Consider the following 27,093-nt stretch of genomic DNA (forward strand, 5'->3'; position numbering starts at 1 on the left):
ACTTTTTTACAAAAATTTGTAAACAAAACAAAAGAAGAAGAAGAAGAAGAAGAAGAAGAAGAAGAAGAAGAAGAAGAAGAAGAAGGAGGTTTTGTTTTAACAGATGAAGTCATTTCTCCACATTCTGAACGTCTCATTCAATACGGCTGAGATTAGCTTCACATTAAAGCAGACAGTTTGATCTTTGACCCCCACATTAACGCTGATAATAGTTTGGAACCGAATCAAACCATCTGAATCAAACCATCTGGTAGAATCACACACCACCACACACACACACGCACACACACACACACACACACACACACACACACACACACACACACACACACACCGTCTCCCCCCCGAGGCTCCATCAACCATCAATCAGCACACAGACAGGAATATAAATGAACCGCTTTATCTCAGCTGAACACACACACACACACACACACACACACACACACACACACACACACACACACACACACACACACACACACACACACACACACACACACACACACACACACACACAGTGTTTACATCTTTACAGTCTTTACACATTGCGACTCAGATTATTGATTTGTTCATTTTACAGCCTGATATTCAGATTATTATACGGAGACCAGAAGGTTTTAGTCTTAGACTTAATGTTGTTGTATTTTGTGTTATCAGTGAGATTTCTCCAATAAATTTGACATTTTACAGTATTTTACGTATTTTACGTGTATATATGAGTGTGTGTGTATAAATATATATACACATATATATATATATATATATATATATATATATATATATATATATATATATATATATATATATATATATATATATAAAAACACATATATGTATATATATATACAGCGGGTAAAATAAGTATCGAACACGTCACCATTTTTCTCAGTAAATATATTTCTAAAGGTGCTATTGACATGAAATTTTCTCCAGATGTCGGTAACAACCCAAGTAATCCATACATACAAAGAAAACCAAACAAATAAGTTCAGAAATTAAGTTATGTGTAATCAAATGGAATGACACAGGGAAAAAGTATTGAACACGCTTACTGAAATGTATTTAATACTTGGTACAGAAGCCTTTGTTGGTAATGACAGCTTCAAGACGCCTCCTGTATGGAGAAACTAGTGGCATGCATTGCTCAGGTGTGATTTTGGCCCATTTTTCCACACAAACAGTCTTCAGATCTTGAAGGTTCCGTGGGCCTCTTCTATGAACTCTGATCTTTAGTTCTTTCCATAGAGTTTCTATTGGATTCAGGTCAGGTGATTGGCTGGGCCATTCTAGCAGCTTTATTTTCTTTCTCTGAAACCAATGGAGAGTTTCCTTGGCTGTGTGTTTGGGATCATTGTCTTGCTGAAATGTCCACCCTCGTTTCATCTTCATCATCCTGCTAGATGGCAGCAGATTTACATTTTATGTAAATATATTTACTGAGAAAAATGGTGATGTGTTCAATACTTATTTTATCCGCTGTATATATATATATATATATATATATATATATATAGAATACAGATGTGTCCAACACAGATTTATGAACATGACGCAAAGAATATTATAATCTCATGCTTGTTTTTATTTTTTCAACCTGGACTGTAGTGTTTTAAGTTGGAACACAAAAAAATGATCTTAAATCAAATAATTATTAAATACTGATTTATTGAACTTTAACAGCATTAAGTCGTTAAAAAGATGTACACAAATATTTAAGAAAATAAATAGCCAAATACTTTAACAGTTAATAAAAATAACTTGAGTTATGTTTGTTTACAATAAAAACACAGGCTTCTCATTGTGTTTCAGCCTCAAAACTAAACGTATAAATAAGTCAACCAAGGCTGTGACGCGATCCAGCAGCTCCACACAATTTACTCCAAACTGCTTTTGTCAAGAAATAATCTGTTGAACAGAAAACTACAACTGAGAAACAAACTGTACAAGAAATACATTTACAACATGAACATTAAAATAAAAAAATAATGACGACGCGTTCAGGCAGCTGAGTGCAAAGAAATACTGAAAACAAGAGTCCAACATTCGTCTGTTATTGACTTCTTGAACATATATCCTCTTCTGTCGAGAACACTCTGATCTCCCAGCAGACTTGAATGAGACTCATGGATTTCAATTGTTAGATAATCCATAAAACAAGGAGCTTCCTGAAATCAAAACTGGAGGAAATGTAGTCAAGTAAAAGTAAAAAAAAAAGCCCTGAGCTCCAGGTTTTTGGTGTTTTTAAGTTCTTGAGGTCATTTGATGATATTGAAACTTTGGTTTTGTTAATCTGTTGAATCCAGTTTGATTTCAAAAATACAAAGAAGCTTCCCGACAAACTACAACGGCTTTTCTTGTGACAGGAATCAAAATATTCCATCATCGTTCTTCATCATTAAATCTCATTAAATCCTTTTTGGGATTCCTTAAAAAGGTAAAAAAAATGGTCCCATATTTCCTGAAAATGTTTTGGAGGTTAATTTGTCCGACGGCCCAAAAACAAAGCCCACCGCTCCTGTTTTGTCCAGAAATGTGAAGCTTTCTCCCTGAAACATGGTGGAAAAAGGAAACTTCTGGAGTTTATTATTATGATTATTATTATTAATGTTATTATTAAAGCCACTGTGAGAAAAAAAAATGGATTTAATTATAATAAATGTACAAACAGGGACGCCGAAATAACAACACAATGATGGTTGTTTGTAAAAAGTCAGAATTCATGTTTTGTTAGTTCTCTCTGCAGGACGACAAGGACATCACTTTATAAAAGCTTGTTTTGTGAACGGAGCTCGGATTGATGACAGAGTGACAGGAGGAGAATCTCAACGCTGATTGGCTGTCGCAACACAGCGTCACATGAATTATGACGAATGAAGTGATGAGGCGCATTTCGCAATTTCGCCTCATTCGCGACGCAAGGCTCGAGTTCGCGTCTCCTCGCGGTTATCCGCGTCTGTGCATTGACTTTACATGTAAACTGAACGTGCGGAAAATTTGCAACGCTTTTGGTGTGAACACGGCATAAGGCTCCTGATTTTTCAAAAATGATCTAAACTTTTTTATTTTACAAGAATACAGATTTAATTTAGGTAGAAAAGGTCGTATTCAAGACTATGTGTTAAAAATAAATGAAGACGGAACTCAAGTGTCACTGTATTCAACATTTCTCATGACAAACTGTCTTAAAAATATTTGTTTCTATAATATTATAACTTTCATTTCAAAATGATGTTGGTATTCATTGTTTCTACTAGGACTTCATTCTTAGAATCTGTGTTCTGTGTCACAGTGGCTTTAATTATGTTCTGATGTAAAATTCATTGTTAAATTATTCAGCGCCGAGTTATTTCTGTTGTTTCATCGATTAAAGACATCGATTAAAGAAAACCCTTTCACAACGTAGTTTTGATCTGATTAGACTTCCTCTTATTGAAAAATGGAACTCGTATCCACTCGTCGTTAAAACCCAGATTCTTTCTTCCAGACGTTTGTGATCTTGTGGAGATGAGAGCTTGTTCTCGTCAGTCAGCAGTGTTTAAGTTCATCATACGAGAACTTCCTGGTGGTGGAGGACAGAAACCCTATCAGGTCAGGTCCAGTAGCACGTTAGCATGCTAGCCGTGCAGCGTGGGAGCAGCCGCCTGTCTCCCCAGCACGCTGTCGTAGAAACAGTCCTCGTTGATCATGGAGGTCATGCTCTGGACACTGAAGTCTCTCTCCAGCTGACTGCCGAGCTCCAGCACTTCTCCTCCAGGACCTCGTCGCAGACTGGAGCTCCGCCTCTTCCCCTGGCTCCTCCGGTCGCTCGCTCCTCGCTGCGCCTCCTCCTCCTCCTCCTCAGTGACGTTCAGCCTCTGCAGCTGGGCCTCCAGCTCCCCGGTCAGGGAGCAGAGTCTGGTCCTCTTCCCCGCGGTGTCGGAGGCGGAGTGGCTGGGCAGCAGAGGCTCTGAGCAGGTTTCCCCCCGGAGGGAGCTGAGGCCGTCGTCCGCCCGGTGAGGAGGAGTCCTCCTCTGCTGCCTCCTCCTCCAGGAGCTGCTCCTCTCTGCCGACGACAGCCTGGTCCTCCTCAGGGAGCCGGCGGGCGCTCGGTCTCTGAGGAGGGAGCGCAGAGCTCGAAGCACGCTGGCCTTCGTCTCCAAACCACTGGAACACAAACAACACTCGTTCTTATCATCCATTAGAAAATATCACGACATAGCGAGAGAGTCCAAGACGACCTCTTCAGATTCTTTGAATACGAAAAATGATTTCAACTCTCGTCGCTGTGTAGTTAAAGACTCTCCTATATGACGTTATTTTAAGTGTCGATGGAGCAGCTACCATGTTAGCATAGCCTAGCACCAATTCAGAAAACAAGCATTTTAAAAGTAATTTGCTTGTCGTCTTGTGGGGAGAACTAACAAAACATGAATTCAGACTTTTTACAAATCTGCATCATTATTTAGTTATTTCAGAATCCTTTTAATCCGTCTATTGTATTTAAATCACAGCTAAATAGTTAATTATGTGTTCATTCAGCTGTAGAAATCCCAGACTAGATGTTGATTGCTAGATACAATGAATACTCCTCCAGATGATGTTTCAACCCAGACAGGACGTTGGTTAGTTTGCCTGATGAAACGTCGGTAAAGCCCCCTCTCCTCTCCGGAACGTCTCGTGCAAATTACGACAGATAAACACAAATTAACGCCACTATCAAACTCCCACGAGTAACCTGACGCGAAAGTGTGCTTCGTGTTTGGTGTGAACCGAATTTTTAATGGTCCTCACAAAGATAGAAGTACAAGAACACACACACAAACATACACAAAATGATTTTACTACAATTAAATTAGTTTATCTTAGATCATTAATAATAAATCCCAAGGAGCTGTGATGACATATTTTTTAATAAATCATATTAAGATCATTTTCCATCTAACCACTTGAAAAAATAAACTAAAATAATGATCCTGGCTCTGATCAAAGTGATTGATCATCTACCTGCTGCAGAGTTGAAACACCGTCTCCGGTCGTCCCTCCACCTCCGACCGGCTGTGAACCAGCTCCCACACACACCGGTCCTCTGAGCCTGAAAAACACAGGGCAGGTGTGTCTGTGAATGCAGCACGGCGCCACCTGCTGGACACCACACAGAAAGGACTCACAGCACCGAGGGCGTGTGATTGGTCACTGACCTGTGACGTTGGCCGGTCTGACCTGAACCGCCGACACTGGGATTAACCAGCGGAACCTGAAGGGGTCCGGGTCAGGTGAGCGGGAGGCGGTCTGTTCAACACATAAACAAACGTCAGAGAACAAACAAACACGTGAAACAAAATACATTTACAACATGAACATTACAATATAGAATAATAATGACGACGCGTTCAGGCAAAGAAAAACTGAAAACTACAGTCCAACATTCGTCTGTTATTAACTTATTGAACATAAATCCTCTCCTGTTGACAACACTCTGATCTCCCAGCAGACTTGAATGAGACTCATGAAATTAATTAATTAATCATCATTAAATCTCATTAAATCCTTTTTGTTAATCCTTAAATTTTTTTTAAAATTGGTTCCATATTCCATATATGAGATCTCCGTGATCAGAGAATCAGGACTTGAATCCATCTCTGAAGCCTTTTGATTAATAATTTAATCATAACACTATTTGAACGAAACAAATAAAGTGGATTTCTACATTAATGAAGTGAAGTCAACGGCTGTCGAGAAGGAAGGAGGTCTATATCATAGAGACGATACTTAATGAGTGAAACGTGTTCTTATCTCCTCAAACAAGCAGAGAGGATGAAGGGCGGACACTCACCATCCTCTTCTTCAGCTTGCCGTTTTCTCGGTACACCAGGATGACGGCCCGTTTGAACACTGAGGAAACACAACAGGATGAAACTCAACAAGATGAAACTCAACAAGATGAAACTCAACAAGATGAAACTCAACAAGATGAAACTCAACAGGATGAAACTCAACAAGATGAAACTCAACGGGACTCTCATCAAGTCGGTCCTCGTCACTAAGAGGACCATCAGAGTCGGGACCCACCGAACAGAGTGAGCTCTGGTTCTTTCCTCAGCCGGCCCAGACTGGGCAGCGGGTTCAACCAGACCACCGACGAGTGGACCAGGAACTCCCCCATGGAGATCTCCGTCACCTGCAGGGCGGAGACAAATGACTCAATGAGGTCCAACCGAAGAGAGACGGAGGCCGTCCATCAGCGTGTGATGAGGTGATGAGGTGTGCGTACCTGTCTGTCAGGTGAACTGTTCTCTGCAGCCAGCTGGTCGAACACGCAGCCGAAGTCCTCGTAGATCTTCTGCATCTCGTTGATGTGAGACGCCACCTTCTCCATCGCTCTGAGCGCCTCTGAGAGGACGGGAGGGGAAGTACAGTCAGCAGGGAGAAACCGTTTATTACTGAGTTACTAATGAGTTACTAATGAGTTATTGATGAGTTATTACTGAGTTATCAATGAGTTATTAATGAGTTATTAATGAGTTATTAATGAGTTATCTAATGAGTTATCAATGAGTTATTAATGAGTTATTACTGAGTTATCAATGAGTTATTAATGAGTTATTAATGAGTTATTACAGGTTATTGTGTGTGTGTTGTACCTGTCAGGTGTGTGTTGTACCTGTCAGGTGTGTGTTGTACCTGTCAGGTGTGTGTGTCTGTTGTACCTGTCAGGTGTGTGTGTGTACCTGTCAGGTGTGTGTGTTGTACCTGTCAGGTGTGTGTGTGTGTTGTGTACCTGTCAGGTGTGTGTGTTGTACCTGTCAGGTGTGTGTGTGTGTGTTGTACCTGTCAGGTGTGTGTGTTGTGTACCTGTCAGGTGTGTGTGTTGTACCTGTCAGGTGTGTGTTGTACCTGTCAGGTGTGTGTGTTCGGGGCTCTCTGGGTCGGTCAGAGACACCAGCTCTCTCAGCAGCAGTGGATACTTCAGGACTCTCTGAACAGGTTTGATCAGGTACGACTCCAGAGACGACGAGTGCTGATTGGTCGGGTTCCGGGTCTCTAAGAAGTACTTGAAGGCTCCGTCTGTCTTCGCTGTGAAAATGGACACTTTTGTTCACCGTTCTTCAAACATAATAAATAACGTAACGTTTTTCCTGCAGTGTGACGGAGGACACTCACCTCTCTCCAGAACCTTCTGGACTTTGATGTGGTTGGCACAGAAGCCGCTGTAGTGCTTGAAGTGGTCGGCGTAGTAGAGGAAGGATCCTCCCAGCGAGAAGAGGAGATGCTTCAAGAGAGAGAAACGATTTTAAAATGATGAATTCATTTAAATCCCCTGGAACATCTGAAGGCGTGTGAAGTATCTGTGAGTGTTTACCTTGAACTGCCCAGGTGTTTCCAGGAGGCTGAAGTTTGGACATGAAGCGATTCTCTCCTCCAGCGTCTGAAGGAAAACTCTCTGGAAGTCCAACATCTCGGGCAGGCTGCCGAACAACGCCTCCATCTGAGGGAGAGACGCCGCGGTCAGAGACGACAACAACAACAACATGAACCTGAACGCCTCGTCATCAGGTGTTTATGTATTTGTACCTCTTCTTTACTAAGGAAGGTCTCCTTCTGCAGCGGAGTCAGGTAGACCTCAAACAGACGGACCAGATCCTGAGGGAGACACAAGTTCAGCTTTACACAACATGAATCTGTACTAGTAATAATATCATAGTATTACTATCACTCTTATAAGTACTAGGACTGATTATACTTTTAGATTAGATTAGAAAAACTTTATTTATCCCAAAATGGGCAATTTCCCGTTCACAGTTTCCCGTCTCAATAATATTAATAAATAGTACTCGCAGTAAGAGCAGCAGTATGAAAGTTGTGGTGAAAGGAGAGTAAAAGCAACTTTAGTATTAGAAGTAGTATTTGTTACAGTAGTACTACAGTTGTATTACTGTAGGACTACTGCAGTAGTATTAGTTACACTGGTATCACTGTAATACTACTGTTGTAGTATAAGTTGTAGCAGTAGTAGTACTGAAGTAGTAATAGTTGCAGAAGTATTACTTTAGCACAACTGCAGTAGTATTAGTTGCAGTAGTGCTGCAGGAGTTTTACTGTAGTATTCAGTAATATTAGTTACAGTAGTATCACTGTAGTACTACTGCAGTAGTATTAGTTGCAGTTGTAGTACTCAGTAGTACAGATATAGTTATAGGACATATTACCAGTGACTGGATGACTTTACTCAGACACCGACAGTATCACAGTCGCAGTATTGAAGTAGTAGTACTCAGTAGTTTAACAGTAGTAATACTCAGTAGTTTAACAGTAGTAATACTCAGTAGTTTAACAGTAGTAATACTCAGTAGTTTAACAGTAGTAATACTCAGTAGTAGTACTCAGTAGTTCTAACAGTAGTACTGACCTTGACGTAGGACTTCTCCGTGTCGACCAGTTCCTGGATGACCTTACGCAGACGCTGACACACACTCAGGTGGGCGGGGCTTGCGGGCTGCAGGACGGCGTCTCGGCCGTACGGGTTCCTGGGAACGTCAGCCTCCGCCGCTCGGCATTCTGGGAAGGTTTGGTAGAGGGCGTGAACCCGCTGCACGTTCTGAGGACAAAGTAAAACCACAGTCCATTAACTGGTTAAAGGGTACTACATGTACTTGTACTCTTTCAGCTCAGACTGAGTTTGGGTCATAAAGGTCATAAAGTACATCAGAAGAAATGAACACAGAAGGTCTGATGAGTTCAGGGACACGCAGCGTTTAAAAACATTTACAGACTCGTCTCTGATTCTCTCTGAGACATAAAACAGTTCAGATTCAACTCTGTAAACTCTGTAAACATGGTGAAACATCCAACCAGAGAAGAAACACGTCCAACCACACAGGACACCATTCAACATGGACACGTACGACTGTGGAGAGGGGTCATTGAACGCACCATGAAACAGCAGGAAAGTCTCTGATCCTCCAGAGAAACCTTTCATCGTAACAGGAAGTAGAATTCTCTGGTTTTATTTAGTTTTTAGGTAAACTCACGTTATTTAGAGTCACATTGTGAATTTGTACAAAAATAAAACAACTGAAACAAGAACAACATTTAAATACTGCAAGAAAGAAGGACGAAAGTATGTGGACAGCTCAACATGTGACTGAGGACTGATTCGAAGTATAAATATTACTAGCAGTACTAACATTTAACTATTACTGTAATATCGCTGCAGAAGTATTATCTATAGTGGTATTACTGTAGTATTAGTAACAGTAGTATTATTTTAGTATTACTGCAAGTAGTATAAGTAACGGGTCTATTACTGTAGTATTACTGCGGTAGTATTAGTTATAATAGCAGTTATATCACTGTAGTACTAGGAAATATGGACAAAAGTATGTGGACAGCTCAACATGTGAAGGAGGCAGTAGTGGAGGAAGTACTCAGTAGTACTACAACAGTGTGCAATTATATTTTAACTCATTTTAAAGACTTTTATTCTGCTGTTTTTTGTGAATTCTCAATAAAGTTTACTTTTATTCATAATAATACATCAAAATGTATGTTGATAATATTTTGTATCATTAATCTGAATCTTTAAAGTAACGGTCAGATAAAAAGTGAAATATTCCCCTTAAGGATTAGTGGAGAAGTACAAATTAACAGAAAAGGAAAAGTACCCACAGAGAAGTACAAGTACCTCATTCTAGTACTACAGTACAGTACTAGAGTACCCAGCAGTGAAACACAGTTTTACCAGCAGGACGAGGCCGTCGGCCGGCTGCCGGCAGCTCAGACAGCACGCCTCCTCCTCCACCACCTCCCCTCCCTCCTCCTCCTCCTCCAGCGCCTCCTCGTCCTCCTCCGGCGGCAGCACCCAGCACAGGGCGCCCATGGTCCGGCAGCAGGAGGTCGGGGAGGCCTGGGCAGGGGTCAAAGGTCGCCTCCCCCAGCCGCCCAGCAACAACATCTAGGAGTCGTCTCTCCGGTGAAGGAGACCGTTAATCCTCCTCGAGTCAGAGCGTACACACAAACACCGGAGGAGTAAACCCGGATTACCTGATCTCAGGTCATGTGACACGGAGGCGTCTGAGCATCGGCCAGCACAGGGGGATTGTGAGTAAGGCTTTCTTCAGGTGAGGAGGCTCAGTGAAGGAAACATGCAGACTTACTGACTAAACAGTATTATTATTATTATTATTATTATTATTATTATTATTATTATTATTATTATTATTTATATTTCTATTATTATTATTTTATTATTATTATTTCTATTTCTATTATTAAATATTTTATTATTATTATTATTATTATTTCTATTATTAAATATTTTATTATTATTATTATTATTATTATTATTATTATTATTATTATTATTATTATTATTATTATCAAAGTTTGGATGTAAAAGTAGTTTAAAACCATTTGAAGTTTGACACCAAATAATTAAAACAGTGATTTCATGTTTTCCATTCTGAACATAGGAGTAACATGTATGAAAAAATAATAGAGAAATAAAAATAATATATATTTTTAAATAAATAAAAAATAATAGAAAAATACATTTAAAATAAAAAAATAAATGCAAAAAGAAATACATTTAAAAATATAAAAAAAATAATAGATAAATAAAAAAATAAATGCAAGAAAATAAATAAAAATAAAAACATTTTGAATTAAATAAAATCTAAATCAAAAATAATAATAATACAAAAATACATATTAGATCAATAAGAAAAAATAAAAAAAGGACATTTATATAAAAAAAGAAATACAAACAATAAAAACATTAAATAAGTACATTTGGATGAACAAACAAGAAATGCAAACGTCGGCATATATCGTTGAAAAAAAATCATGAAAATTAATGAATAAAAAAAGGGAAAATTAAATAGGAAAACAATTACGCAAAATAATACAAGGGTAAATAAATAAAAAAGCAAATTAAAACAGAAATATGATTTTATGGCACATATTTATAATTTAATTAATTCCTGTATTTATTCTTAGTATTATTTTTGGAAGATTTTATGGAATATTAATTTATTTATCGAGTGATTTATTTATTTATTTTTCAGCTTCTGTCCTCCATACAGCGACCGTTTAGGACGATAAAAACCCTTCTGGAGCCTCGACGGAGGCCTGAAGTAGTTTAGTGTAAATCCAATATTATTAATTTAGCCCAATATCTAGAGGACTTTATAATCTGTCCTTGGACCCTCACATCGAATAAGCAGGAAAAAAATGAAACAATGAAAACACCAGGAGGAGAAACACCAGCTTTCTCTTCACGTATCTACAGACCAGAGACACAGAACGTCTTCATCTGCACTCGTCTCACACCGATTCACCGCCGTCATAAACACAAACACATTCACACAAACACACATACACACACATTACACACACATCTACACACATACACATTCACACATTCACACACATCTACACACATACACACACATCTACACACATACACACACATCTACACACATACACACACATCTACACACATACACACACACACACATCTACACACATACACACACATCTACACACATACACACACATCACAGGAGAAGCATAAACAGTGATAAGCTCACCTTTCTCTGCAGCTCGCCGTCACAAACAGGCAGCGGTACGTCATCTGGAAGATCTGTGAAATCAAGATCCTGTTCTTATTAATATATAATAATATGTCCGTCCTGAATGTGACCTCTGACCTCTGACCTGCTCTCGGAGGTGAACTCAGTAGATTCAACATTAAATAAACAAACCTTCACTCAGCTGACACAATCCCCGGGGTGTGCAGCTTCTGCATAGAGCCATAAAACCGGAGCTCTTGTATTTAATACTGGATTAATGTGGACTTTAACAGTCCAGCTGAAGGACTTTGTTTCATAAACCTCTTTATCTCTACTTCCTGTCTGCTCCACTGACAAAATAAGACATCTGGGAAACTTAAACTTAAAAAAGATTTAACATTACTTTTAAATATTGTAACATCAAATAAACTGCTTAACTCTTTTGTTTTTTAATTTACATTCACTTTAAAATATGCACTCGTCTCCTAAACCTGGATCTGGGCCTGTCGTACCGGTTCTGGTCCAGGTCTGCACGTCCGGGGTCCGGCAGAGGTCAGCGGGCTCCTGGTCCCTCCGGAGCAGCAGCTGGAGCTTCTGGTGGCTGAAGACACTCTGCATCAGGTCCAGGTCCAGTCCGGACACGCTGGCCCCGTTCACCGCCAGGACCTGGTCTCCCGCCCTGAGGCCTGATCGGAAATAAAGATAAAGTCACATGGTGCAAAAGAAAGTCTGTGTCTGGTCATCCTTCACATTAAAGCTCAATGGATGCTTTAAACTGTTCCATTTGTCTTTGGCTGCAGTTTGACCACAGACGAAGAAGAAGAAGAAGAAGAGGAAGAAGAAGAAGAAGAAGAAGAAGAAGAAGAAGAAGAAGAAGAAGAAGAAGAAGAAGAAGAAGAAGAAGAAGGAGGAAGAAGAAGAAGAGGAGGAGGAGGAGGAAGAAGAAGAAGAAGAAGAAGACGAAGAAGAAGAAGGAGAAGGAGGAGGAAGAGGAAGAAGAAGAAGAAGAAGAAGAAGAAGAAGAAGGAGGAGGAGGAGGAGGAGGAAGAGAAAGAAGAAGGAAGAAGAAGAAGAAGAAGAAGAAGAAGAAGAAGAAGAAGAAGAAGGAGAAGGAGGAGGAAGAGAAGAGAAGAAGAAGAAGAAGAAGAAGAAGAAGAAGAAGAAGAAGAAGAAGAAGAAAGAAGAAGAATAATCTTCTCGTCTTGAATCTGGTTTCATTAAATGTGACATGGGGACCTAAAATAAAGCGGACTGTCCCTTTAAAGAGGAGCAGCAGTGAGGTTCAGAGGTTCAGACCTTCTCGGGCCGACTGTCCCAGCGGGTCGACCTCGCTGACGTAGACGTGACTCCTCCCCACTCCGTCCACGTGACCCGTCACCGCAAAACCTGAACCATCAACGACAAAAAGACACATTTATTTATTATTATTTGGTATTAAACACAGATAAACAAATCAAACAAGATGCTTCTCAAAAACAAAGCATGGGTTTCATACAGTGGTTCTCTCTTATAGAACATTTAAATGATGAAATAATATTTCTTTAGATATTTTCACATAGTTATTCAGTTCTGCACCAAAGAGCATTCATTCATCTGGGCTTTGTATTTTTAGGATGTCATGAAAATTCCACCATCTTTGATTTAAAACATCTCATCTCTGGTGAAATGTCCCGTTTTGAAATGTGAGGTGAACGAATGTTAAAACTCAACACATGAAATGATTCAGCACAGAACCCGTTCAGTTTTCAGTGGAGGAATATTGTATTATTATGGGGCGGCTGTGGCGTAGTGGAGAGCAAGGTAGTTCTCCAATCAGAGGGTCGGTGGTTCGATACCCGGCTTCGGCAGTCGATGTGTCCTTGGGCAAGACACTTAACCCCAAGTTGCTCCTGAAGGCCATCGGTGTGGACTGGATGATGAATGTTAGTTAGAGTCTGATGGTGGCACCTTGATGGTAGCCTGTCATCAGTGTGTGAATGGGTGAATGATATGTAACATACTACTGACTGTAAGTCGCTTTGGAGAAAAGCCTCTGCTACATGACTCTAATGTATTTATTATTTTCTCACCAAAGTCTTTTGTAGTGTCGAGTCGACGGACGTTCAGAGTGAAAACACCTGGAAGCTGCAGCTCATCACACACCTGCAGAACGAGAGGACACGGTGAGTTCAGGTGCACATGAAGGAGATTTTAAGCATTCAGATTCAGGGCTGGTTATTTTTTATTATTAATAACTCAGTTCATGAAAGTCGTGAAAAAACGCTCAAACTGACATTCTTAAGTTGTTTGTTTTATCTAAAAACCATCATAGAACAAAAACATTTAGTTCAACGTCATAAATGATGAAAACAAGCAGAAGATCTTCATATTAAAGAAGCTGGAAACAGAAAACATGTGTTCTGAAATGATTCATCCATGATCCACCTTTTAAATTCCCTCTAAATATATTGATCAAGAAATCGATTCATCGTTTCAGATGAAATCCTTAAAAACAATAACTATATGTTTATATCTCAACTTCTCTATCGTCCTTAACATTACTGATTTTATTAACAACAAGTTGTGTGCAGAGAGTCAGTGAACGCACCTGTAGAGCTGCAGGGCGTCCTGCAGGGGGCGCCGCCTCGCTCTGTTTTAACGCACTGTTGACTCTCTGCAGGAGGAAACACATTTTATTTATTATCACCAGCATCAAATAAAACCGCATTAAAAATCTATTTATCAATGAAAAAACCCCAAAACTGAATGAATAGAAAGATTTTAATTACTTAAAAACCATAAAAAAAAAAAAAAAAGTTTACAAATCAAACTTTCTCAAGAGCACTTGAACGCACTGACAAAGACGAGTTCTCAAACCAAGTCTGACCCTTAAATAAAGACTTTATTAAGGTTTCCACCTGTGAAAAATACTGGTTTGTGATTGGCTGAAAGGTGTTTAATACCACAGATCAACTACAGAGGAAAGGAGCAGAAGGAGGAGGAGGAGGAGGAGGAGGAAGGAAGAAGAAGAAGAAGAAGAGGAGGAAATATGATGAGAAGTCAAAGAGAAATCAAAACTGAGAAGATGTAAATGAAAACCAGTCAAAAGACGAAGCAGCGGGACACCGGAGGAGATGGACGAGGAGGCGTCAAGTTGAGAGAAGCTGAGGGAGGAAGGAGGTTAAAAGAGGAGCAGAGGAGGTGAAGAGCGGAAGAGGAGGAGGTCATGTGGAGAGGAGAGGAGGTGGGGGAGTCCTTTTCTGCCTCTTCAGAGGGATTAACAGCGAGGGACAAAGGAATTCTGGGAAAATAAAAGGCTGAGAGACCTTTTAAGCCTCCTCCTCCTCCTCCTCCTCCTCCTCCTCCTCCTCCTCACAGATCAGCAGGCTGCTATGAAACAGCTGTCCCTCTGACCAAACACTGAATAAAGACATCTCCTCTTCTCCTCCCCTCTTTTCACATCCACCCTTTGTCCTCCTCTCTTTTCTCCTCCTCTCCTTTCTCCTCCTCTCCTCCTCGGGGGGTTAAGGGGTGACAGGTGGCTGCAGACTCTGAACAGATAATCTTATAAAATATTCTGAAAGATGTTGTGTTCACTTGTCTCCGTAACCTTTAAGTCTGTAAAGGCCTTAATATTCAACTGTCCAGAAGTATGTGGACGTTTTGTTCTGAGAATATATCAACGTTTTTCTTGCAAAACTAAAACTTTATTCAAAATACACAAATATTTCTCTTGATTTAGGAAATAAAGTTGTTTTAGAGTCACAATATTTCGAGGATTAGAAAGAAATTATAATGTAAACAGAGAAAAATTTGATTCTAAGACATTTTGGTCTTGAAATTTAGCAGAATTTTTCCTCCTGGTACTCAAATGACGATCAAATGATAAATCAATTCTGCAATAATTTCAGTCGAAATGCCGAAAAAGAGAAGGTTCCAGCTTCTCAACGTGAATGTACGTCCTCAGAACATACCAGGTATTGTCCAGTAATAGTATTACTTTATTTTCATAATATCTTTTCTTACTTTTAGAGCCACTTTAAAAAAAATTCAGATTTACAGAAGTAGAAAGAGAAAGTTTAAATATAGAAACCTTTTTCCTCGTAAAACTTCAAATTTATTCTCAGAAAATCTCTAAACGTGAACTTTTTATTGTTTCTCACTTTGCTGTTTTAACATAAACACGTCCTGAGTCGTAGTTTTATTAGGTTTTGCTTTGTTATGAACATACAGGTATCCTTTTCTCTTCAGTGTGTGATTTACTGCGCCATCGTTTTTTAAGGTTATGAGAGTTATTAATAATTCCATGTGAAGCTTCAACGATCAGTCGATTAATTGATTAGTTTGAAACCATTTCTGAAGCAACAATCAGAAAAATGGTTTCATGAAAATAAACTTCAAATCTCTCAGAAAGAAGTAATACACACACACACACACACACACACACACACACACACACACACACACACACACACACACACACACACACACACACACACACACACACACACACAGAAGTCATGACTCAACTAGGACCAAACTAAAAATAAACCGTCACAGTCTTTATTTAAACTAAAAACGATCTGTCAAGGAAAAAAACAAACAAACTTTGATTCTAAATTCTGTTCCGAATCAAAACCAAAATTAGCCCCAGGGCATCATGGGAAAAAAAATGAGGGGGTTGAGCTGAGCTGAAATTACAGGTTTGGTGGGAGCGGTAATCAGAGCGGAGTCAGTCTGGAGTCTGAAACCACGGACAGACAGTAAACACATCATCAACACTCCTTACAAGGAAACAACTTCAGGTTTTCTGGTTTTGTGAGTCTTTGTTTTTTAGGACCAAATCAATTGTTGTTATTAATATAAGAAAATGAAACATGCAAAGTGAAATATATTTTTCATAATGTCTAAATAATGACATATTTCTTCATGTATTCAGTGTTTCATTTGGTCCTGATGAACAGCAGATAAAATGAGCTGTGAGTCACATAATGAGACACCGAACAACAAAAGCTCTTTCTGGAAGGAACCAACCTTCTAACTGTAACAATCCGTGACTGATGTTTGATGTTTGTCTCTAAATTAAGTCCACATGTCCTTCAGAGACCAGACTGTCTCTGTGGGTCGGGACTGCCCGGAAACCTGAACGGGATCCGGCTCACAGATTCAGACCTGTGAGGTCTCAGAGCTGCTCGTAAAGCAGCAACGTCAAGGAAGGACTCTCAGATACTAATCTAAATCAGTCCGTTTGATTTCAGGAGCTGTTTGAACAGATTCGTTCTTCATACCACTGAATGCTGCTGCATTGAGATGTAAACTGAGGGGAACTGAAAAGGACGTGGACTGAGGTGAATGAGGAAACATGTTGGCATTTTACGATTCTGTAAACCACGGATACGTTGAATGTGAACCAAAATTATGTTTCATAAATAAGTTTCATATCAGCCTCGTATCACACTCAAAGAAACGCACAATGATCCGTGGTTAACGTTGTGAAGCGACTGGTTAGGTTTAGGAACAAAACTACTTGGTTCAGGAAAGAAAAAAGATCATGGAGTTTAAATAATAACATGACAACGCAACGTAACACAACAACATTGTGACGCAACAATGTAACACAACAACGTGACCCAACAACGTTACTCGAAAACGTTATGCAACAATGTAGCGCAACAATGTAGCGCAACAATGTAGCGCAACAATGTAGCGCAACAATGTAACGCAACAATGTAACGCAACAATATAACGCAACAACGTTCTCTCTTGTTAAACTCATCATTATACCAACTTCCCTGTGACGTTCTACTTTACTCACTGATTGTTTGGTTTCCTTTTAAATGAAGAAACCAGGATGTCCTCGTACTCTCCCGGCTGATGTGGACTAAAGATCATTCACACAGTAAAGGGAAGCGGAGTTCACTCAGAGTGTCAACAGAGAACACGAGTGTTACAGCATCGGTCCGTCAAAACACGAAGCCAAAGTAAACCAGCAGACATTTATCCTCCTCTGGTTTCAGTCCCAAAAATAGCTTCGCTGTTTATCAAGACAGGGGCCCCTCAGGAGCAAAGCATGATGGGAACTTCAGCTGATGAGGAGCCAAAGATCTGCCTTAGAAAGACTAACTGTAAGGCTTTTTCTTTTGTTAGAGAGCCGATAGTGAGCTGGAGCAGAAACAGCTGGAATTAAACTGCAAGATTTCAATCTGAGAAAAACAACCAGCAGCTGTTAGATGGACCAATCAGCTGGGAGTATTTAGAGCACGACGTCAGTCTCAAAACTCCTGAAGTCTTTATTTTAATCCGTTTGGCTCCTAAATTGTTCAGAACAGCTGCCATGTTTTTACAGTTATTAAAGATGAAAGCGAAGACCAATCAGAATCCAGTATTCAGAGCTTTTGTTAAGTAAAGTAAACAGAATACATTTATATTTATTGAGTAGCCTTTTTCAAATGAAGACTGTCTCAAATGAGTTGTTTAAACAGTGTAAAACATTTGCCCCCTTAGAGAGATTTCTGCTGTTTAAAGAATAGGTGGACTTTGGGATAAGATCTTTGTGTCAATTTGTTATTTATTAAGTGAAGAACGAACTTTCATGCTCAACTTTTCCTCAGAAAACTGAACAACTCTGATGTGTTTGTAGGAAAAAAAGTAGTGAAACCAGAGCGATTATCCCTGAGGGGTCCTTTCACCTGGTGCAGATGTGTCTAACATCAGAAACAGGAAGTAGAAGCTGAGCCACAGACTGTTTGATGAACTAAATGTGAACATTAAGAACGACTATTGACGGAGCTTCAACGAGAGGATCTGAATCCAAAGTCTCATTGCAGCTCCGTAGAAATGATTCCATCATCAGCGTACGGGCGGATCAAACTAAATATCTCTTAGAGATGAAAACAGCAAAGTTATCATTTTTAATTCAACAACAAACTCGAGACTCGAGAAGAAAAAGAAACCCACTGCAGCAGAACAAATTAAATAAACCAACAATAAGGGGCGGAGCTAGTTGGAGCGAGACGGATCAGGAGAAAGACAGAATCATAATTAAATCATTTAAATAAATGATGGTGGGGTGTATTATTACCTGGGAGTGTGTGGCGTCCTTGCCTCGTCTCTTCAGTCCGTCCAGAGCCCTCAGAGAGGACGGCAGCCCCCCCCTCGTCTTCCTCGGCGTCCTGCAGCGCCGCCTCAGCGTCCCCTCGTCTCTGCTGCACACCTGAGGACAACGACCAACGTCCATCATGAGTCTGGACGCAGAGGAATGGAGGTCTTACTGTCCGCTGGTGGACGGTCTTACCAGAGCGTGGAAGGAGGACACGGAGAAGACCCCCAGGCGTCCCAGCATGCTCTTGGAGGGCCGGCTGGCCACGGCGAGGAGGCTCTTGGGGTTTGGCAGCTCGCTGCCCTGCAGGCTGGACAGATAGCAGCGCAGCCGGAACAGATCCAGGTTCAGTTTCTCCAGGTTCTGCTCCCACTGCTGGATCTGAACCGGCAGAACAAAACAGGGTCATATATACATTTATTATTATTTATCAGGGTCATATATACATTTATTATTATTTATCAGGGTCATATATACATTTATTATTATTTGTCATTGTCATAAATACATATTATAAATTACAAGATCCAAACATACATATGTTATTATTTTTTATCTAATTCAACATCAGAGGACCAATCAAAGTATTTCCTTCTCCTATCCTCCTCCTCTTCTTCCCACAGCACTTCAACGACAGACACTTAAAATACTACTACTACTACTAATAATAATATGCATTAATATTGTTATTATTATTATTATTATTAGTCTTGATTTTATGAATAATAGCAATGATCAAACCAAACCAAAATTGGAATGATGGATTAAGAAAGTTTGTCTAGTTTTTGTAGATGAATGAATGGAGAGGAGTTAGTGCCTTGCCTAACCGCAGAGGGAATTGAACCTGTGACCTCAGTGGGCCTCCCAGCGACTGACCTGGCTCTCCACGGCCCTCCTGTTCTTGGTCTCCTTGATGACGGACAGCTGCAGCTCCGCCATCTTCTTCATCTTCCCGTCCATGTCGATGCGCTGCAGCAGCGAGCGGCTCTGGCAGCGGAGGAGGCGCAGCGTGTCCTCCTTCCCCTGACGCTTCGCCAGCAGGGAGGCGCTCGCAGAGTGGATCGCCGTCACCCAGTTCTCCAGGTCGGTCTGGTTGGTGGCCTGGAGGAGGAGGAGGAGGAGGAGGAGGAGGAAGATGAGGAGGAAGATGATGAGGAGGAGGAGGAAGATGAGGAGGAGAGAGAGGAGGAGAGAGGAGGAGGAAGATGAGGAGAGAGAGGAGGAGATTGAGGAGGTGGAAGATGAGGAGGAGAGAGAGGAGGAGGAGGAGGAGGAGGAGGAGGAGGAGAGGAGGAGGAGAGGAGGAGAGGGAAGGAGGAGAGAGGGAGGAGGAGGAGAGAGGAGAGAGAGAGAGGAGGAGGAGGAGGAGGAGGAAGAGGAGGAGAGGAATGACAGCTGTTAGAGATGAATGACATCACGTCCCTCCTGATTGGCTCCCAGTTTGTTTTATTTACACTTCACTGTGTTTTATAAACAGTTTATGTATCCGTTTTCTTTTAAAGCAAATTTCCCCGCTGTGGGACTAATAAAGGATTATCTTATGATTCATGTTTTGTTTTATTTTGCTGCCTTTGTGAAGATTTCTTTCTAGTAAATTTATGTTTTAATAATCTCAGAAAATATTTTTCGCTTTTCTTTCCTCAACAATTTATGTTTTTTATAGTCTCTGAGAATATTTAGTTGTTTTATCATAATTTTACGTCTTTATAATATCATGGAATATTCAAGATTTTTCTTGTAAATTTTCGTTTTCATAATCTCAGAAAATATTTAGTTTTTACTTGTAACTTTACGTATTCATCATTTTAGAGAATATTCAAGATTTGTTTTTTAAAAAACAGCAGAACGTGAACATTTGTTCCAGTAATTATCCGGGTGTCGAGACTCCCATTAGAGGCTCTTTCACACTTTATCGTCACAAACAAAAGCTCCTCCTCCTCCTCCTCCTCCTCCTCCTCCTCCTCCTCCTCCTCCTCCTCCTCCTCCACAGTCTGTAAACTCTCCACAGCTCTGAAAGGAAAAGTGCTTTCTGAGGTCGTAAAAAGAGAAACGAGCTCAGGGACACAGGAAGTGTGTTGCATCTATTTACAGATCCACTCTGAGATCTCTGACCCTCTATAGTCCAGATTTTCTCCACGTGAAATGTTGGGGATCAATATATTGATCTGGTTTATCTCAACCTACTTGTTAGGTTGTTTATTAAAAGACACATTCAGAAAAAATCACTTTAAAATCTTTTTGAAAGTGAAATGTTCCCTGAATATCTGATGTTTCTGGATTAATCTAATAAATAAAAACAGAGAGAAAAGAAGTCCTTGTCTCGTCTGCAGGACTCAAACTAGCATCCACATCTGTGCTGGATGTGAAGCTCACTTCAGCTCAGTCACCAAGTCAAACAGATGCAGAAGGAAACTGTGCATGTTTGTGGTCTGGAGCTGCAGAGAGAGAAACCACAGAACTCCACGAACCGACCCGATCGCTCTCCCTGTTCATGGGCCGAAATAACGACGGGAGAAAAGAGACGCAGCAGAAGCCAATTTAGAAACAATGAAACCAGAACTTCCTGAAAAAGAGAGAGTTATTTACAGAAACAAGAGATTCAAGTTTGATTCTGGTCGTTTGTGATTTGGGTTCTCAGGGGCTGATGGTGACACCTGAGATTTACAAGACAAAGTGGAATAACAACACAATGATCACTAGGATAAAGAGTGCGTGTCTCACCTGGAACAGGTAGACGTCTCCGTGTGCGTTGCTGAGGCAGAACACGTGCTCTCTCTTGGGATGCTCGGGGACGGCCTGCACCACGCCGTCGTCGGCCAGCAGAGCGTAGCGAGGAGAAAGATCCCTCTCAGCGCCGACGCTTCTCCCGTACGTCTCGTAGACCAGCAGGGAGCAACCTGAGGAGACGGAAGAACGCTGTAGTTCCTGTTCATACGCGTTTCTCTTTATTCAGGTCAGATTTTACTTTCATTTACCTCTTGTTTTTACTATTACAAACATACTAAATGTTATACTTTTACTTTGTTATAGTAATTTATAGTGATTTTTTTCTTAAAAATCTTTAAAACTTGAATGTGAATTTTAAATTTAAAAACTTGAACTTAAACTTGAACTAAAAAACTGAAAAACCTAAAAAAAATTAAACAATTTTAAATTTAAGTTTAAGGTGATAGTTTAGGTCTTAGTTTAAGTTTAAGGTGATAGTTTAGGTCTTAGTTTAAGTTTAAGGTGATAGTTTAGGTCTTAGTTTAAGTTTAAGGTGATAGTTTAGGTCTTAGTTTAAGTTTAAGGTGATAGTTTAGGTCTCAGTCTCAGTTTAAGGTGATAGTTTAGGTCTCAGTCTCAGTTTAAGGTGATAGTTTAGGTCTCAGTCTCAGTTTAAGGTGATAGTTTAGGTCTCAGTCTCAGTTTAAGGTGATAGTTTAGGTCTTAGTTTAAGTAGTTGCTCCTCCGGGTGGAGTCGTACCTCTCAGAGTGACCCAGTAGTGTCTCCACCTTCGTCGAGCCACCAGCTCCAGCTTCCCGTCTTTGCTGACGGTGATGAGAGCTTTGAAGGAGAGCCAGCCGGCCCGCCGCACCGCGCCCTGCTCCTCCTCTAACAGGACGTCCACCTCCTCATCTCCCTCCATCTCCTCCTCCTCCTCCTCCTCCTCCACCTCCTCCTCCTCCTCCTCATCCTCCTCCTCCGTCAGCTCGGCTGTGCTGCTGCAGCCCGTCTCCAGCTCCTGCATGAAGTTCTCGTAGACGTTCTGCCGCTGGCTCTGGTTCTGGTTCTGGTTCTGGTTCTGGTTCTGGTTCTGGTTCAGGTTCAGGCTCCTGGAGGAGCCACAGTGGGCTGCTGGGAACTGGTTGTGGTTGAGGTTCAGGGTGTGTAGAGGGTTGGAGGACCAGAAGGTGCTGCAGTCCGGCTGGTCGATGGAGACGTCGCTGCCGTTCGGCTCCTGAGGACGAAACGTCATCAACATTTTATTTATTATTATTATTAATAATATTTTTATATTTATTAATATTTTTATATTTATTAATATTTTTATATTTAGTTATTTATTTAGTTTAATATTAATATAAATATCATGATTTATCATGATTTATATTAGTAGTAGTTGAGGTAGTAGTCATGTTATTATAATTTTTTAAATATTGTTTATTATATTATTATTACTATTAATGTTAATATTAATATGAATAAAAATATATAATATTATTACTAGTAGAAGTAGTAGTTATGTCATTCTTAGTAATATTATTATTATTTCAATTATTATAATTGTTAATATTATTATCATTATAAATAAACAAAGCTGAAACTAAAGGAACATTAAATATTTATCTTCAGCTTCAGTCTGTTGATGTTCAACATGTTATATGTCGTTTGATAAAAACTAATGTGAGCAGCTGTTATAAAATCAAAACTATACATTTATCTTTTTAGCAGAAATCAATAACATAAACTTGTTTATACACTTGTTTCTCTGCTGAAGTCGTTTATATAAAGAGTTTATGAGTTTCTTTAACGAGCTGAATTTTCCTCCTCATTACAGATAATTGGCTGTTAATACGTTTGGTTCCTTTAATGCAGAACTCTGAAACGAAAACTAAAATAAATAAATATATATATTATACATATTGTTCAGGTTGAACTACAAGGATATTTATTATTATTATCATATGATTTTACCTTAAAGCTGCAATATAGATGTTTGAAGTCTGTTTAAGCAGAGTTTCCATGACAACAGCTTGTTTATTTAAGTGACTTAAATACAGACATGTAACACTAATAGTACTATTACTGTGTACTACTACCATACAATTATATCCAAAATTTTAATTAAAAAGGGAAAAATGACAAACCAGATACATTTAAAAAGTATTATATTATAATTATCTGCTAATTAAATGTTAAAAAGAAAAAGACAAATGTGAACATTTTCAAAATGGAATTTAAATTCCTGAAAGGGAAAATAAAAACTTAAATTGAGAAATTGGACAGAGAAAATGAAATATGTGTCCATTACTGTAAAGGAGGATTTACATTTTTTTTTAGTTAATACAATTGTTTTATTAATGCATTCATTTTATCATGATTAAATGTTGATGACAAAAATCTTCCATATTTCTTTTCACATTTTAAATCTTCCCCTTCACGCCTCACTTCCTCTCAGGTGATGATCATGTGACTCACCTGGATCCTCCTCTTCTTCCTGCTCAGACTTCCTGTCCAGTCGCTGAGTTGTCTGATTCGGCTCTTCAGGAAGTCTTTGCGGCTGTTCCCCGATGTGCCGGCGGCGGCGGGCTCGGCCCTTCGGCAGGGAAGCGTCACGGAGGAGTAACGCTGCTCCACGCCTCCTCCTGACCCCTCCTCCTCCTGGATGACGTCATCCAGGAGGAGGAGGGCCGTGGCGTCCGGTGTGGTGGGGAAGGCAGGCAGTGCGTTGTGGTAAACGCTGTCCAGCGAGGACAAGGATGGCGAGGCCAGGCTGAAGTCTCTCAGGTCGGCCTGCAGGATCACCGAGTCCCCGATGCCGCTGTCCTCCGTTCGCCCGGAGGAGCAGGTGTTGTAACCGGCGGCAACGGCGGCAAACTCGGTGGTGTCGGCGGCGGTGAACAGGAAGCTGGAGTCGGATCCAGGTGAGACGTCCACCTGGGCTGAGAAGACGGTGCTGTAGCCGCTGCAGGTGGTGGCGGCGGTCTCCTCGGTGAACCGGTTGGCCACACGCTGCCCGCAGACGAACACGTTGTCGGCCAGCTCGCCGCCGGTCCCCCACGGAGAGTCGTACCAGGAGCCGTCGGAGCTCAATGAGCTGCCTTTACTGGTGCGGAGGGAGGGGTCTGTAACCACGGCAGCAGCGGCGGTAGATGGTAGTCCCTGCGGCTCCATGTTGACCCCCCTGGCGTTGGTGAACTCCACCCTCATGCTGCCGTCTTTGCTGAGCAGCACCTTCGGGCTGCCGCCGCTCTCCACCGACGTCCTCTCGCCGCACATCCCCGTGCTGCCGCCGCCGTCCTCCACGAAGCCGAACTGGTTGAACCTGGGAGGAGATCCGGCTCCTCCTCTGGTGGCTTTGGGGGCTTGTTCGTAATGCCAGGAGGTGTACGGCGTTCCAGCGGCGGAGGTGGCGTGCTGGTTCAGGTGGCTCCTCCCTCGGCTCCTGCTGCTCCCCTGGCTGCTCCTCCACCAGCTGCGGGCCGACGGCACCTCCTCCCTCCTGGAGGAGAACCTGAGCGAGCAGGAGGACTTGGCCGGAGGGACGAAGCTGCTGTGGCTGTCCGTGTTTCCCATCGCAGCCTGGAGGAGCACAGACGGATACACTCAGTTATATTTGTGTCTTTATCAAGGAAACTTCTCTTTCCTTTCCTTTACATCGTGTATTACTACCGTTAATACTACCAACTCTACCACCAGGACCAGACTTTCACCCACTGGCCTCCCATTACTTCCACTCTCTCATTGTGTTTGTATTCAAAGATCTGAGAGGAACGACTGGGCGACCATAATCCTCCATCGCGATACTCGATAACGATATTTATCACGATATATAGCATGTTCTCCGCTAATCCAATAAATATATGGAATAACCACAGCGATTTGAATACTGTGAGAATTAAATTATTGACAAATGAAAAGTACTTTCTCATTTAATTAACAACTTTAATGCAAAATAATCAGAGTCTCTGCTTGTTATTATCAATTAAGACAACGTAATTGTGTTTCTCGCTATATATGATAACGTTACGATATGATATCGTTCAAAGACGATGAATTATCATGTCGTATTATCGCTCTACTTTAAGGAGTACTCCATTGATTGATCATTTCCATCGATGCAGATGTCGTCTTTTCGAATTAAACTCTGTCTCCTACAAAACAAACGTTCCCATAAAACTAAACTGGACTCTCAATTCAGTTTGAGGGAAGCGTATTTTCTTCGGGACAGAGCGGTCTCTTAAAACATCATTGTTTGGCTTAAAATTACAAAAAGACAACAAGTACTTGGTTTGTTTTTTTGACTCATCCACAAGCCCGACTTCCGCGGACTGATGTGAAACGTATTTGTGACAAAAACAAAATGAATCCACAAGAAGATACGTTTTTCCTCATTATTAACATTATATACAATGCATTTTGGGTGGCATTTTTCTTAAGAGAAAGGGATGTTAAATCACACGTTCTTCTTCCTTTAGTCCATTTAATTACTAGTTAAGGTTACAGCTTAATGTTAAAGTACAGCCTAAATTTACAGTTAGCTTACAGGTAATGTTAGCTTAACGTTAAAGCTACCTTAAAGTTAAAGTATAGCTTAAATGTACAGTTAGCTTACAGTTAAAATACAGTTGAGTTAGTAAGCTTAGAGTGACAGTTAGCTTAAAGTTAAAGAACATCTTAAAGTTAAATATAACTTAAAGTTTAAGTTAGCTTAAAGTTAAAGAACATCTTAAAGTTAAATATAACTTAAAGTTTAAGTTAGCTTAAAGTTTAAGTTATCTTAAAGTTTAAGTTAGCTTAAAGTAGCTCGTTAGAAGGAAAACATTTAAAGTAAAGTCAATGTGTTTTCTTACTAAATTATATATTTTGTCAAATCGTTTTTGATTTTTCACACTTTTGTTTCTTTTTTGTAGTTTGTAATTTTTACGTTCTTTCCATCATTTGTAACCTTTACTAACTACTACTACTACTACTACTACTACTACTACTACTACAATACTATACTACTACTATACTATACTACTACTACTATACTACTACTACTACTACTTCTACATCCTCTGTTTCTATTTCCTCTGCTGCTCAAACTCAAACTGATCAAAACCACTTCTATTCAGTTTGGGCTCAACCAGCATCGGCTCTCTAACACATGTTGAAGGTAATCAATGAAAGTGAATGAAACACAACATGAAAAGCTACAAACTGGACATTTAATAGCTTTTAATCTTTTATAAAATAAAAATAAAACATAAAGTGTTTAATAACAATATTAATAACAAACTGACTATAAAGACAATGAAGACTTTTACCGGTTTGTGTTTTGGTTTCTTCAGAGACTCAGAAGCTCCTTCATCCTCTTTCTCTCTCTGGTTTCTACTGAAGCTGTATGTTGCCTCCCTCTCTCTCTCTCTCTCTCTCTCTCTCTCTCTCTCTCTCTCTCTCTCTCTCTGTGTGTTGGTCTATGTCGCTCGCCCCCTCTCATCTGTTGGGGGAGAACAGAGGGAGGGAGGAGCTTCATGAGCTTCAGCACACAGACTTAGCTTTTGTATAAACTCTCCTCCTCCTCCTCCTCCTCCTCCTCCTCCTCCTCCTCCTCCTCCATGACGTCTCTGCTCCTAAAACCAGACTTCACTCCGTCTTCTGTTTATTTTGGTTTTCTGGAATGTCGAGTAATTTTCTCTCGTTTTGTTTCTTTTATGTCGTGTTTCTTTTTAAATAAAGCGTCAATCTGAGAGCCGAGGTCATGAGGAAGGAACTATTTT

The 27,093-nt window shown here is 40.5% G+C and overlaps 1 protein-coding gene across 1 annotated transcript; it reads right to left on the reverse strand.

The window, feature by feature from the left end:
• Positions 1-1,692: 1,692 nt before the first annotated feature.
• On the reverse strand, positions 1,693-24,907 carry LOC129107529 (rho guanine nucleotide exchange factor TIAM2). The gene is made up of 22 exons (XM_054619032.1): positions 23,810-24,907; positions 22,094-22,568; positions 21,349-21,524; positions 19,504-19,728; positions 18,823-19,008; positions 18,610-18,741; positions 14,137-14,202; positions 13,619-13,691; positions 12,846-12,935; positions 12,062-12,235; positions 11,568-11,620; positions 8,387-8,575; positions 7,552-7,620; positions 7,340-7,465; positions 7,141-7,249; positions 6,874-7,053; positions 6,251-6,369; positions 6,049-6,157; positions 5,813-5,871; positions 5,178-5,268; positions 4,984-5,071; positions 1,693-4,143 (listed from the first exon to the last, which is right to left on the reverse strand). Exons 1-22 carry the CDS (start codon positions 24,905-24,907, stop codon positions 3,615-3,617), a joined length of 4,416 nt encoding a protein of 1,471 aa, XP_054475007.1. The 3' UTR covers positions 1,693-3,614.
• Positions 24,908-27,093: the final 2,186 nt, after the last annotated feature.

Source organism: Anoplopoma fimbria, chromosome 18 (genome assembly GCF_027596085.1).
Source record: "Anoplopoma fimbria isolate UVic2021 breed Golden Eagle Sablefish chromosome 18, Afim_UVic_2022, whole genome shotgun sequence".
Classification (NCBI taxonomy): domain Eukaryota; kingdom Metazoa; phylum Chordata; class Actinopteri; order Perciformes; family Anoplopomatidae; genus Anoplopoma; species Anoplopoma fimbria.